The sequence below is a fragment of the Pseudopodoces humilis genome, chromosome 4, assembly GCF_049639895.1.
Source record: "Pseudopodoces humilis isolate 2021_Gansu_Grassland_sample_001 chromosome 4, ASM4963989v1, whole genome shotgun sequence".
Taxonomy (NCBI): domain Eukaryota; kingdom Metazoa; phylum Chordata; class Aves; order Passeriformes; family Paridae; genus Pseudopodoces; species Pseudopodoces humilis.
Genome location: NC_142203.1, coordinates 66,469,398 through 66,484,304, shown reverse-complemented (window position 1 = coordinate 66,484,304; position 14,907 = coordinate 66,469,398). Strand labels below are relative to the sequence as shown.

The following is a 14,907-nucleotide window of genomic DNA, read 5'->3' as shown; positions in this document are numbered from 1 at the left end:
AGGATGTGATTGACTTAGAAATTACAAATTTTATTTCTCAGGTTTCAGACAGGAATTCAAAAACCCAACCATTTATCTATGGTATGAGAAGTAGAGCAGAGAGGTGGGTTAAGAACAGCAAATAACTCTTCCTTTAATAATTTTTTTTAATTCCACTTCTTTTCTGCTCCACAGAGGCAAAGTCTCCAACAAAAGTGAAGCAGGTATTTGTTCTTTTGGTCTTGAAAATACTCTGACTCTCTAGACTTGTAACATAACAAAAAAACAGTAACAGAAGCACTAGTAAATGTCAATGTGAGATGGGTTGCCATGACTACTGTGTAATGTAAAAGGTTTTTCTTGCTTAGTTAAGAAATGTGTTTCAGAAACATTACTTTTAGACTTGGCTTCCCTGTGTAGCAGCAGTCAGCACCTTTGGTGAGGGGAGGAAAGGAGGGCGAGTATGTGTGTGCATGTGTGCTGGGATGATTCCTGTTTTCCTCATGTGTAGTGAAGGAGCTTGGCTTTTGGGTGTCCTGTCTCTTTGAGCTGCAGAAAAGAGAATTTAGAAAATATCTCTCTTTCTAAAACGTAAAATTGAAGGTTATCCTTAGTTGCTGGAAACCCCTTCTTGTGAGAATCACGGCAGATTTAGACGATTAAATTAGTTTCTTACATTTTTTATTTAGTGTCATATGTTGGCGTGCAAGTAGACCTTGTTGACTTACTGGTGGCTGGGAAATAGACAAGGGTGCAATGCACTGGTTTATTCCTCTTCTGAGTGCAGAGGTGGGATTTTTGGGTGGCTCAGGCAGAATCTGGTGGAGAGGACCGATGATGGTGGCTCTGAAGAATGGCATGACTGGGCTGTGTGCGAATGGAAGTGTTTTAAGGTCACTGGTGCTAAGCCTATTGTCAGCTTCTGCTTTTTCACTAAATCTTGTTTGTTTTCACTGAAGCATGGTTTACAAGGGAGCAGATACTTATTGTCAGGCATGTTTAATATCTTTGTGTTAGTAGAGATGTGGTCTTTACACAGGGGAAAAAAAGGCACTGCATGAGCTGCTAAAGTTGATATTAATGTGGGATTTATATTTTTTATTTTTTTTTTTATAAAACAACTTGCTCAGACTTTACTAACCAAACTAACAAACCTACCTTTTCTGGCTGGTGAAACTTTCAGCATGATCAAGGCTCTAAATTAAGTTCAGAAAGAAGTGGAACTCCAAAAAAACGCAAAGCCCCACCTCCTCCTATCAGTCCTATTCAGGTAAAGAAAAGACCAATTTTGAGATTCTTTTAGGGGACATAAAGCATTTTGAACATTATTAGAATTATGTGGGCAGGATTTTCTCTCTTGCTGTTATTTTATGTGCCTGTCTTACCATGAGTACTTTTCCTAACATTAGGATGACATCATGAAACCACATGTTGCTTAGAATAACTAAGCAAAATTGCTTAAAATACAGCAAGGTCTAAGATACAACTGTACAATTTTTACTGTACAATTACTTCTTCCAATTAAAGTTGAAGTTGTCATTTTTGCTGATTTCAGTAAGTAAATAATACGTTCTTTATATTTTAGTTATATATATGGATACATATTCTGAGAATATATGCATATCAAAATAAAATACTTAACTGCATTTTGATAGTATGTAAGTCTATTTAATAGTTAGGTTTAATCTTAAACCAGAATGTAATCTGTGTAACAGCTACACTCCTCATGTAATACTGATTCAGAAGGTTACTAAATAATTAGGTCTGTTCTCTGAAAGTAATCTAGAATTGTGACTTGTGTTAGTGCAGGTGAAAGTACTCTTTAATGCACGAGTATACATATATATATGTGTGTATATGTATGTAGAGATATAGATATAGATATACACATATATACATACGTGTAAATGGGCACATGTTAGAGAGGTATCTGTATGTGCATACACATATACATATCTATTTATATAAAATTTTTTACAGATTAATGATTTGTCCTCTTCACACTCATCAACTTCAACTCCCATGACTGGAAAAGGGCACGCTTTCTTTGCTGATCAAGTGTGCAAGGTATCAGTGTTCCATTCTTACGAGCTTTGGGAAGGAAAATACAGGATCTGTTTTGCTTGATGTTCTATTTTGATGACTGCAGAGTCTTCTGTGACTTAATTAGCTGAATTTTAGGAGCAAGAATTAATCCAAATCTATTTCAATGCAATTCATAAAACAAGTGTAAGGATTACTTTAATGTGTAACAAATATGTACCTATAAATAGTCATAGGTGGGGTTTAGGAGTATGGTTATGAAAGTATTTATGTTTCAAGGGTTCAATTTCTAATACCAGCAAAGTGCATGGAGTGGGCAGTGCAAAAAGAGACCATTTTACCAAAAGATGTCAGTGAAAGGCTTGACTATGTCCTATATGATCTTTACCTTGTGTTGCTGAAGACTTTTTAATACGTCAGTATATTGCTATTACTTATCTCAGGGTTTGCAGTCTTCCAAACTATTTACAAGATAGTTGTCTGTATTTCATTAGTATTTAATGGGAATTGGGCAATGGAACTTGAATGGCTTTAGCACACTTTGAAATACCGGGCACATGCTACAATTAATCAAGACCTTAGAAATTAAATACATCCACTTGGACAGGCTTTATCCAGCAGAATCTGTACTGTCTGTAGTTATTTTTGGTGAGCTGTCCAGCTTTACATCTGCTTTCTGTGAAAATGTTTTCTTTTGATGTCTTAGCAGGAAGAATTCAGCTCCTTGCACAGGGATAATAAGGACAGACTGAGTGACAGCATAACAGGTATACAATTAATCCTTATCTCATTAGGTGTTTTAGGTGGCATGAAATGCTGAAAACCTCTGTACCTTTCCACTTAGAACATGAGACACACTAAGTATTGAGAGTGATGTTTTGTAATTCCACAAGCAGCTCCCCACCAAAACATCCTGCTTCTATTGCATTAACTTAAGACATTCTTAGGGAGCAGTTTGCTTGCTCACTCATTAGGTGGTCATGGGAACAAACTGTTTAATTTGTACTGTTGGAATAACTAATTAACTAGCATTTCAGCTTTCTGAAAGCTTTTGATATTTTTTTTTTTTCTCTAAAGGTGCTGACAGTTTATTGGATGCAAGTTCTGAAGCTGACCAACAAGATCTACTTCTGTTGATGCAAGCAAAAATTGCCTCTCTGACATTGCACAATAAGGAGCTGCAGGACAAATTACAGGTGGCATATTTTTGTGCTGTTCTGGTGCTGTCTTAATCTGCTAGGCAGAACAAAGAGCTGCTTACTGTTTTAAAGAGTTGTACTGTGAAGATCTTTTAACAAGCTTGTTGGTAAGATCATGGAAACACTGAAAATCCCCAAAGGATTAAATCAGTGTTTTGATCTTCTCACTTTTCCCATAAATTGCTGAATAACTTTGTTTATTATGATAACCACATTCTAAAATATGTTGTTAAGAGTTGTGCTAGCAGATTTTAATTTGCATAGCTTTGATTATTAGCTTATGGAGCTCAGCCCAGACTTTCAGAGGAGCTTGGCACTTACTGCCTTCTCTCACTGTAGATGACAAATGGGAGTAGCTGAGTTTTTAGCTTTTCTAGAACTTTCTTCCATGGCTCTTTAATCATCTGTCTGTAGGATGTGGCAATATTCCTTGCTTACTCTAGTCTAAAAAAATAGAATCATGTACTTGTTTTTATTGTGCAAATGTTGGTGGGTTTTTTTGAACAGGAAAGAACACCTAAAGAAGGGGATTCAGCTGCAGAATCTTATTCAACCCAAACACAGTTTGACCAAACAGCAGAGAGACAAAATGAGTTCTTGGCACAGGAGCTGAAGCCTACATTAAATGCCACTCAAATCCAAGAAAAGTTGACAAGCCCTAGAGAAGAAAAAATGAAGTACCTGCAGGAAGACTTAAAGGATGTGCCGAGAAAATTAGAGAATTCTGAAGCCAAAAGAAAGCATGTGGAAACTCAAGTCCAGTCTAGAGTCCCAGAAACAGGTCATTTAAATAGCCCAGACATTTCAGAAAATGGTTCTGATATTAATTGGAAGTTCCAAGAAACTCAAAATAGGCATGAGGAAGCTGTGAAAGAGGTTTTGAATGTACAAAGGCAAAAGAAGCCAGGTCTTGTTTCCTCTGAAAGTGAAGAAACCAGTTCTGATCTGAGTATGTTGGTTACATATGGAGAAGTTGAAGCACTTAAGCAAGAATTAAAGAAAGCATTGGAGGAAAGTGAAAGACAAAAAGAAAAAGTGAGAGAGCTACAGAAAATGTTTGAAGACAGAGAGCAGAATGTGGCAGGAAAATTGTCTGTGGAAGAGTGTGAGGAAATGAAGAATTCATATTGTTCAGTTATTGATAACATTAATCAAGAGAAAGCACTGCTGATTGAGAGGTACAAGGAAGGGCAAGAGGAAATCAAAAGGCTACAGGACAAGTTGACAAATCAGATGCAGTTGGAATCTAGTGCTGAAGCTGGAGAAAAGAAAGATGTGATGCACAGAACGATAGATGAGCTCAACAGGCAACTTAGTGAATTGTCTCAGTTGTACAAAGAAGCACAAACAGAGCTTGAAGACTACAGGAAGAAAAAAACTCTAGATGATATAACTTCAGACTACATTCCTAGAGATGAACATGAGAAACTGATGGAGATAACAAATTCTTTGAAATACAAAGCAGAAAATGAGTTATCAGAAGTGAAATCCCAGTACACAAAAGTATTAGATGAAGCAGAAGAACTCAAGCAACTGTTAGACACTCAGAAACAAAACTCTTTGCCAATTACTGAACACCACCAGGTAATCAATGCACTCAGAAATACCATAAAGGAGATGGAGGAAGAAATAAATGAGCTTAAACGACTGCTTAGCAACAAGGAAAGTGAATTAAGAAACTTGGAAAAGACTTTACTGGAAGAAAAAGCTGCAATTAATGATGCCATGGTACCCAAGGCCACATATGAAAAGCTCCAGTCCTCATTAGAGGGTGAAGTTAGTGCTCTGTCATCCAAACTGAAGGATGTAATCCGAGAGAAGGAAAATATATCCTTAGATGCCATGAAAATGAGAAATGAAATATTGCACTTGAAAGAAGCGAAAGAAGGTATGCATACTCTGCTTGAAGCAAAGGAACGGGAGGTGACTGATCTTCAGCACAAGTACCACCAAGTTCAAGAAGCTCTTATTGAAATGAAAAACTCGTCAAAAATAGAAGAAGATAAAGACAAAAAGGTCAGTGTCTCAGTACAGTGGAGGGGTAATGTGAGTTCAGAGTGCAAAGCGTGTTGTGTCCGAGTGCAAAGTGACCTAACAGGCAATATTGGTTCAAGTAACTTCTGAGTGCATTTGCCCCTCTGAAAATCCAGTTATCAAAGACAAAGAAGGTTTCTGTATGCTTGGCTTTGCAATTGGTTTCTCTCCCCTGTGGAGATACACATGATCTTTCAATTTACCTCTTTTAAGGTCTCTGTAGGTTGGGTTTGCACCACTCAGGCCACTGAAGTCAAAGAAGTCAGATTTAAAGCAGGAAGATATTCCAGGGGAAACAAGAAAACAAAATATCAGGAAGGAGCAAAAATTCAGTGTTGGGATATTACTACATCATCTCAACCATAGCATGATTTCACTAATTTTCCTCTGCAGTTAGCATATGCCTCACTACAAGTTCCTTTATAAGGAATTATGCATTTTGGTAGCTGTGAATAGCTGGCCTGTGTTTGGTTCAGCAGCAAAATTGGTAAAGGTGGCAAATGCAGCTCTTGCTAAATATTGCTGATGTTCAGAGCAAGGAGTGTAGTTTGAATAGACTAGATTAGGATGGGGAATAGAGGAGCATTGTAACCCTTTGCTTATATGACATTCTGTTTGTCCATAGAGTTTATTTACAATTTAGTTTTCCCTATCTCTTAAATTTAAATCACAAATAACTCAAAGATAAGACACACAGGAATACAGCACTCATAGCATATTTCAATGAAAACCTGTGTTTTGCCTCCCTAGATCAATGAAATGTCCAAGGAAATTAGCAAGTTAAAAGAAGCACTGAACAGCCTTTCTCAGCTCTCCTACTCAACCAGTGCCCCCAAAAGACAAAGCCAGCAGCTGGAAGTGTTACAGCAACAAGTGAAGCAGTTGCAAAACCAACTGACTGTAAGTGTGATAATTCGTAAACCTAACATTAGTTCCAGTTCTCCAAGGAAACATGTACTAGTCTTCACTCTTCCTTATTTAAAATAGAGTACAATCAGTGAGTACAGGGAAAAGAATCTTCATCAAAAAAGTTTGTAATTTCTGTTTCTCTGAAACATGTAGGAATTTTCAAGTCCTGAGTAGCACTTTAGAAAGAGCATAACTAAAGAAAGCTTGTTTTCCACATTTTTTTCTCAGACCAGTTGAGAAACATATTTCTTGTAGTAAAATGGAGTGACAAAACCTGCTGCTCAGACCTTAATTTGTGGAAAAGTATGATCACTGTGCAGAGCATTTTCAAGAACATTCATCAGCTGAAGTTCTATGTTTTGTGTATTTAAGCTTTTTGGAAGAAAGCATGAGGTTTGAAGTCAAGCAAATGCAATGTTTATGGGGAGCATAGTTTATTCTCTGGAATTCTAAATGCCTTTCAGATCTATTTTTTTAAAATTTTGTTGTTTGTGCATGAAAGGTCCAGCCATCTAAGCTCAGTTGAGTCATAATTGATATTTCGTAGAGCTTGCCTGCCCAAAGGAGCACTTCATTCACTGTTGAGGATGAAAAGAAAGTATTCACTGGAGGCCTTTGTTGAGGGCTCTGGAGTGCCTCTGAAAGGAGAATTCCCAGGCTGACATGCTAAGTGGTGTCTGCTTCCTGCCTTTCTGAGCAGAAAAAAAGAGGGCTCAGTACGCCAGAAAAAATTCCCTTGCAGATGAGAGAAATGGTAGGCAGAACATCCTGTCAGTGTGAAGGCCCAGACTTTCTTATTCCAGTGCTCCATGTCTGAAAGGACCCTTCATCTCCCACTAATTAGGACCAGCAAAGTAGTGTAAAAAAGTGCAAAGGTGTGCAGCATACTGGGAAAGCAGGTAGCATTTAGAACAGGACAGAAGCACTCTTTCCTTCTTGTAGGTTAGCTTTCCTAACAGCTCCATGTATCTTTGGACAGGTGGCTTCTGAGTCCTGGCAGTCTGGGATCATTGAAAAGGATTGGGTGGCTTTCACTAAGATAGGGTCTTACAGAGTAAGACCTTTGTAAGCACCTCCTTTCATCTGGGGAGGCATCATCTCTAACAGAGGGGTTGATGCCTTTTTCGGGCTCACCTGAAAACAGAGGCCAGACAGAATTAGGAGAATAAACCAGATATATTTAATGAAGTGCCTTCAGGTACATTAAAGGCACACAGAGCTTCCCCAAAGGGGCTACACCCAAAATAGATGATGATCAGGAGCTTTTCAGACAATTACAAGTTTGTTCTATTTGCATATCAGGGTTTAATCCTCCAGTTACAGCTTCAGGTAGTGAAGTCATATACCCCCAGTTTGCTTCCTCCCCAATTCAGTTTTGTTTATACTTTTCGGGGCCTGAGGCAGTAGGGTGTTCTTGAGTTACAGGCCTAGAGAGGAATTATTATGTCTGAATAAAATGGGAGAACAGTAGCTGACAGGCTATGGAGTTTTAGAGTTATACCCTAAAGCAGTACAGGATTTGAAAAATATAAAAGCTAAAATCTTAAGGCATCAGTCACTGCCTTTGGGGAAGAGCTGAGTTGCAGTTGAGAGTTCATTTGTCAGAGTACTGTTGGCTTTCCTCAGTTCTGGTTCCTCATAATCTTGGAAATAGAGTATATGCTCATTCCACACCTTGCAGCTCAGCACTTCTTGAAACTGATGATTTCACCAGTTCTTTTACTGGGGTAGGCAGAACTACAGCATTTTCCTGGACATGCTTCCAAGCAAATTTAGAGTGCCTGGTGACACAACACTGTCTGAGATGGTCTTCAATGCATTACATGAGACTATGGTTTGAGTTTTCCCCAATCAGAATCTAGTTCTCAGTTCAATAGTTCTGAATGCTCTGTGCCTTTCTGCTTAACTGTTTTCTAGGAAACAAAGAAACAACACCAAGAAATTGTCTCAGTTTACAGGATGCACCTTCTCTATGCTGTGCAGGTATGGTTGCATGTTGTCAGTCACTCACAGATCTAGTAAGAATTTTTCATGTTTTCACTAAGACATCCCTCCCATAAGGTATGACAGTTCAAGAACAAATTTAACACTGCTTCCACTTAGGAAATTGATCTAATTACTATACCTGATAAATAGTTGTCAATATTCTTAAAGACTAGAGCTGCATGAATTCAGTCATCTTTTTTTCTCTCTCCCTTTGTCTAGGGTCAAATGGATGAAGATGTCCAGAAAGTGCTTAAACAAATTTTATCAATGTGTAAAAGCCAGTCACAGAAAAAGTAAACAAAAAAGCCAAGGAAAACTCCCTATTTTTATTAATCCTGTTATGGTTATTTTATCTAGATTTGCCTTAACATAAGATTTCAAATTGGCAATTTGCTGCTTCTGTGTTGTTGTGCTATTTGTGAGGGGGATATATTTGTCTGTCTGTACCACTTCCATGTGCATTTCCATGTGCAGTAGCTAAACACATGCCTGCTTTTCATACCCAAAATGCAAGTATGTTCTTCAGACTTTTTACATAGGCCACTCCATGTCGTGTTTACCCTGTGAGTACTTTTCCAGCTTCCTCCAACAGCAGCAAGCTAACCTGGAGGAAAGCACTGGTGTTGCCTGGGTAAAGGTGAAATTCTCTGTGAGGTCTTCTGTACTGATTATAAGCTGCATCTCGCTGCTGGGTGTGTTTGAAGCTGCAGCACTCAGATTGCTGACATTTTGCCATATGCAGTCTTTGGCAGAGCAGAAGTGAACGTTGCAACAGCGAGCAGGAGAAGATATTTATGCTAAGCCAGAGTGTCAAACAGCTACTCTTCTAGTGTAATACTATTTAAGATAAACACACTAAAATGTAGCTGCCCCAGTTCACCCAATGCACTGAGTACACAAAACCCATACCATATTTCATAGTTTCCTTAAATACCTGGTAGTGGAATGAAACTATTTCAGAAGGTAAAAGCATTAGTTTATTGAAGTTATGTACAAACAGAACTGTCTCTATAAACAGCCCTTTATGATAGGTTTAGCTGTCTATGCAAGCGTTGGCCATGAAGCTCAGGAACAAAACCAGGTCATATACTTTTAGACAAAGGATTCTAGTGAACACAGGATGTTTACAGTGAATGTCAATGCCTCATACTTCCTAACCTCACTTTTGTAAAGATCTTCTCTTCGGTATATTTTTACTGGCCCTCTAATGAATTTTTTTGTAACTAAACCATTTTTTCTATATAATATTTGCATTAAGCTTATTAACAAATATTTTTAGGTAATTGTGTCTTAGAGAGTTTCTTTTTATACCCCCAAGTTTCAGTAATAGTGAAGTATAGTGAAGTGTTTTCAGTAAGAAATTTGTATGGAATAATAGACCTGTCTGTCAGTGTGGTCCAGAGCAGTGAATTCTAAAATTCAGCCTGCTGTTCCAAACAAATTTAGAAGTGATAGGTAGAGAACAGCAGGAGGTATCAAAAATTTTTGTATGTTGTTTCTAGAGGCTAGGGGCATCAATAAAGCCTTTATCAGCACTTCTACATTTAAAGTCAAATAAAAATGCCTGATGTGGAATAGAATGAAACTATGGAAAAATGTTTTAAGCACACACTGCACTTGAGGGTACAACCATTTTAACAAGCTTGTGGCTTCAATATGGTATTGTGGTTTTTTTTTTTATTCTATGGGGATATGTCTCTATTAATAGAGAAATCTTTCAGAGCTATATAATCTATGAAGTTTATATAGAGTCATAATATGACAGGAGTCAGCAGTGCCTCAGGCTGACTGGACTCATAGTGCACTTATATCAGATAATTCCTAATTCTGGCAAAGCTAAATGGATTTTAAAAGCAAAAAGAAAAACACCACCTTTGCATCAGTTAGACCTTGGTGTTACTTTTCTTGAGTGGTTTAACTAATGCTGTCTAATTTTGAACGGTATTTTATAGTTAGACAGCTTTGAAAATGCTCCAAAGAAATGTGAAAAAAAATTTTGCTGCATCACTTCAAAAAGAACAAAATTTTTAAGCATGCCAATGCTGGAAGTATAAAACTTGATGAACCATTTTGTAGGTTGCCTGATGGATTTAGTCTTCTACTTTGGTTTGGTTTGTATATTTATTACAATTATCTTTGTGGAATATTGGAAATTATATACTACAGCATAACAAGTTTCTTTATATGTAATTTACAAGGTTTCTTCATGCAGCAAATAAACTATTTCCAATTTTTTTTTCATTTTTGTCTTCATTTACTTTTTGTATTGAGAGCAATCTCATTACACTGTTCTAACATAGTACAGATGTGTTCTATATCTCCTGTTTAAATGGATGCCACAAGAACGAGACTTTCCTCCCTGAAATTGCATCTTCATAATTAACTATCTTTATCTGTTGTGTGGAATAAATCCAGTCCAAACCCCATGCAATGAGTTTTGCAGATGATGCCTTCTATGTAATTGATAAGTTCATGGCCATTTCTCACATAAACATCCTGCTAGGTGTCATACAGGTTTTCCATTTGCCACTGAATTTATTCCAGCAAAGTTTAAAATACCTTAGAGCTGTAGCACAGATTGATGCTGTCCCACAATTCTTCAAAATTGGTGGTTCTCTGTCACACACAGAACTACAATGGGAATATATGTAAATGTGTATGCATATGGGTATGTGGACATGTCTGTCTTTTAAACTACACAGCCCCATTGCCTTTTATCATCATCTCTTCTCAGTTTTATTTGAGAAAATGTTCCATCAGTGACTAATTTGCTAGTATCTTGCCTGAAGCAATTGCATCTCTTGCGATCACATCAAGGCTCTTTAGCCTCTTGTAGTAAATTTCTGTAAACTGCCCAGCACCAGGTTTCCTTTGAAGATGGACAAGCTGACATGCAGGATCTGGGCCTGTGGGCTACATCTGCCTAAGCTGCTACTCTGAGACATCCAGACCTGTTTCTGGCCTCCTGCATGGTCAGTCATAACAGCATGGGCAGCATTATTATAGTGAATTCCTTTCCCTCTCTCCATTAAATGTATGAGTACTGGGAATAAACTCCTCTTGCCCAACTTGCTCATTATAGTCTGCACACAACAGGTATAATTTGGTCAGAGAGCTTGAGTATACTGGCACTTCTCATCCACCCTATGTCCTGTCACAGCAGGAATGGTGACAATAGTGGTAGCAGGCTTCAGAAGGAATTTGGGAGGAAACAACATCCTAGATCTGCATTAAGTTCACCTTTTCTTTTGTTTTTTTGTTGTTGTTTTGGTTTTGGGGTTTTTTTTGTTTTTGTCCCTTTCTCTTGCTGTAAACTAAGGGCAAGTTCCTGTAAGAAGGTGTTGCCTCGGTTATTTATTATCTAGCTCTCAGAGGGCCCTTCTTTTGCCAGCCCAAGTTGACATGAGAAGATTTTGGAGGGTGAAAACCCAGAAGATTTCAGCAGCAATGAGAGGAGAACTTTTTGCAGTGTGCCATGTATCCTTGCTGGACAGATCTTTTGGCTGCAGCAGCATGTAGTGGTGTATAACCAACACCTGAGCACAGGGGTCATTATCCTCTGAGATGAGTCTGGGTTTCTGGGCAGACTTCCTTCTGGAGCAGATAGTGGGGTAGAAGCACAGGTAGAGGGCCAATCTTGCCCTGTGCTGGCTGAGCAGGGGGCTCAGGGATGGCAGAATAGCCTTCTGATTGCCTTCCCACCTCTCCTCAGGTCAGCTCCATGGTTATGTGATGTGCTTCATGTCAGCATAAGACAGCAAAAGCCCAGGGAAGACCATGCTGCTCTGTGCTGCAGCAGACCACACACAGGGCCCTGGGAGAAGGAGCCAAGAAAGGGCCAGTGGAAAAGCTGGCAAGAAATCCCTTGATGGGTGCCATTTTACTATACAGAGCTGTTAAAGCCCAGTTCATGTTCTGTGAGATTGCCTGAGAGTAGCTAGCTGGGGGGAAACAGTAGGTGGCATGTGATATCACTGCTGGGTACTTCAGAGAGACATAAGTTACTGCTACAGTATGTATATTGTGTTTATACCACAAATCTGCTCTCTGGAGGGGTCTGGCAGGAGAGTACCGGCCTAGAGTGTGCAGGAGTGGGGAGGGTAAGCCAAGAGGCTGGGGAATCACAAGGGATGTAGGAGAAGAGCTGGCTCATGGTACTAGAACAGGGGGTTCATGTGCCCTTTGCCTGTCTGACCTTCCCCAGGGAGGCTCTTACTTGGGTCAGCCCCACCAAAGCATCCTGAGGCTTTCCTCACGCCCATGCCAGCCCTCATCTGAGCAAGAGGCAGACACAGAGGGCAGAGGCTCTTAGATGTGGCAGAGACCCAAGTGCTGCAGGGGAGAATTGCTGCCTCAGGTGGTGTGGTCAGGCCTCCCAGTGCAGGGCAGGTCCTGGGGCAGAGGCAGCTCCCTTTGGCTGTCTGGAGGGTCAGGGGCTTCAGTCTGCTGCTTGGGATCCAGGCTGCAGAGCAGCTGTGCATGTTGAGTAATGTGTGGAAAAGCTCTGGGGGAGTTAGGTGTGGAGGTTTCAGAGTAGCATAGGCAAGCAGATGTGATGTAGCCCAGCACATGTTTTGCAGGCACAGCTGTAACACAGCAATTTTTTTCAATCAAATAAAAATTGGTGCAAGACTTTTAGGACAGTTCAGTGATCTAAATCGTCTATTAACTGGGTTTGGTCTGCCACAGAGGATACTGAAAGTACTGAATTTAATGTCAAAGCACAGTATAAGAGTTAGAGTACCCTGAAACTTTCATCTGTAGCACCACTTGGTTCTGCAGCCATGGGTCACTGTGCATGCTTGTGGGTGCTCACCAGTTCTCAGCAGAGCATTTCATAGAAGTTTCAAATGCTTTTCTTCATCCCCGCCTCCTCCTCTCTATGGATCCTTCATGATCCTTTCGAACATAATTAACAGAGACACTAAGCACAGACTAGAACCGTATTTTGTTTTGGTTTTATATCTGTGTTCTTCTCAGGGCAGTAACAAATTCATTCTCCTAAACAGTAATTTCCTTAAAACCCCTGTCTTAGAATTACAGGGGTAAATTGCAGCTGAATAAAAATCAGTGATTTAGTAAGTGTCTCCTAATTTGAGGAGGCCTGAATTAAAAGTTTTTTAACTACAGAGCAGATCTGCCAGCCAAGTATGCTGGTGAGAAAGTCATGTGCTTTGCCCAAAACTCTTAGTTGCATTCCCCAGGCTTCGGTACTTGTGACAAAAAGTCTTCTGGGAGGAATTACAGCCTCTGTCGCATCAGACACAATGGTGGCATCCTGCACAGACTGTCACTAACATGTGTCTCCTCTGATGACCATTTTTTGCCTTTGCACAAGCAGCAAAGGTTTGTGCTTTTAGCCTTGCTGATGTCAGTCCCCCAATCCTACAGGTAGCTTCAGGAGGTTCTGTTTTGTGTTAGCGCCCGTAGTCCCTGGGGCATTCTATGGCAATGCTTTGTAGGTATTTACAAACCTTTGGCTGCCCTGACAGACTCTTAATTGATGAGTTTAACACAGGTATTTTTGCAATCATCGGGCTTTCAGTCTATTATTTTAAAAGACTGCTCACATGCTGATCTGCCCAAATTCACAGCCCTCTTTGTACATTTTCCAACAGCCTGAAATGCTCAGACAGTTGGTAATGGGGCCTCCTACCAGCAGCTGGAGATTGGAAACAGGCAGATCTCTGTGACATCATCTCCTGCAAGGAGCTCAGGGCTGGAGCCTGTCTCCCCCTGTCCCCACGGGTGGCTGTCTGCTCCTGCCTGCCTGCTCACAGTGTGCTGGTGTTAACCCTGCCCGGCAGGGATGCTGCAGCTGGTACCCTACACCCAGTGACCCTCAGGAGATTGGCATTGCCTGCATCAAAACACCAGTGTGCCTGTACGGGAAGCTGTTGCTCTGCTGTGATCAATTTTCCCTTCGGGATTAGCAGAAATGCTGCTAATGTGATCCTGGACTCGAGTTCACAGCACTCTTCCTGCCCTCCCTGTCGTAGAGCAGCAACAGTCCTGTTGCACGTTCTGAAGCCCTGTCCAAAAATGGTTGGATGTATTTGCTTCTTTGTAAACTCACTACTGCTCAGCAGGAGTCATCCCCCAAAGAGTCTGAGGAGAAAGGGGGATGGTGTATTAAACTTAATTTTCCAGACAAAAAGAAAAAACTCAAAACATTCCTGAGAAAGAAACCTGTCATTCCCTCCCCTCAGAGCCTCCCTCGCAGCTGAAAAACAGTGGGGAGTGACAACTCAAAACACAAAGGTCTGCACTGCACCATTCCTAGAAATAGTTTGTCTGGATTCTCTCTGTTCAAAGTGCAGCTCCCAAAAGAGCAGCGCTGCATTCAGCACTTGGTGGGGCCACAGGTGGCTGTGAGCACAGCTGGACAGATGTTGCAGAGCCGGCTTTCAGGTACCCGTGTAATTATTTCAGAGCCGGGCGGCTGCAGGAAGGTCCCGGTGGGGAGCACAGGTGCTCCCTGGTTGTGCTGCTGCTGCTGCATCGTCCCCTGCACGACTGCCGAGGGTCTGGGAGCCAGCGGTGGGAGCGGGTCTGTCCCCATGCCCTGCGCTGCCCGAGGGTGGCTGTGTGGTTTTCAGAGTGTCTAAAATTCCTGCCCTTCCTGCCGCATGAAGAATCCGTGTCACCGTCCGACAGCCGGCGAGGGGCAGGCTGGCAGAGATTCCTCCGCAGATGCTTTGGCCAGTGGGTGTCTGGCACCGTGTTCCCTTGCAAATACCTACATAATTAAAGCCAG

At 40.6% G+C, this 14,907-nt stretch overlaps 1 protein-coding gene across 3 annotated transcripts in view; it reads left to right on the top strand.

The window, feature by feature from the left end:
* RAI14 (retinoic acid induced 14) overlaps nucleotides 1–10,391 on the top strand; it is an 88,084-nt gene extending 77,693 nt beyond the window's left edge. For 2 of the 3 annotated variants that reach the window (XM_014256955.2, XM_014256956.2), the window contains 9 exons: nucleotides 175–203; nucleotides 1,163–1,249; nucleotides 1,960–2,046; nucleotides 2,729–2,789; nucleotides 3,100–3,218; nucleotides 3,729–5,237; nucleotides 6,006–6,155; nucleotides 8,082–8,147; nucleotides 8,370–10,391. In XM_014256955.2, the coding sequence (XP_014112430.1) occupies nucleotides 175–203; nucleotides 1,163–1,249; nucleotides 1,960–2,046; nucleotides 2,729–2,789; nucleotides 3,100–3,218; nucleotides 3,729–5,237; nucleotides 6,006–6,155; nucleotides 8,082–8,147; nucleotides 8,370–8,447 (2,186 nt within the window). In that variant the 3' untranslated portion in view covers nucleotides 8,448–10,391. The remainder of the gene's footprint in view (nucleotides 1–174; nucleotides 204–1,162; nucleotides 1,250–1,959; nucleotides 2,047–2,728; nucleotides 2,790–3,099; nucleotides 3,219–3,728; nucleotides 5,238–6,005; nucleotides 6,156–8,081; nucleotides 8,148–8,369) is intronic. The other variant, XM_014256957.2, reaches the window with a different exon arrangement.
* The last annotated feature ends 4,516 nt before the right edge of the window (nucleotides 10,392–14,907 follow it).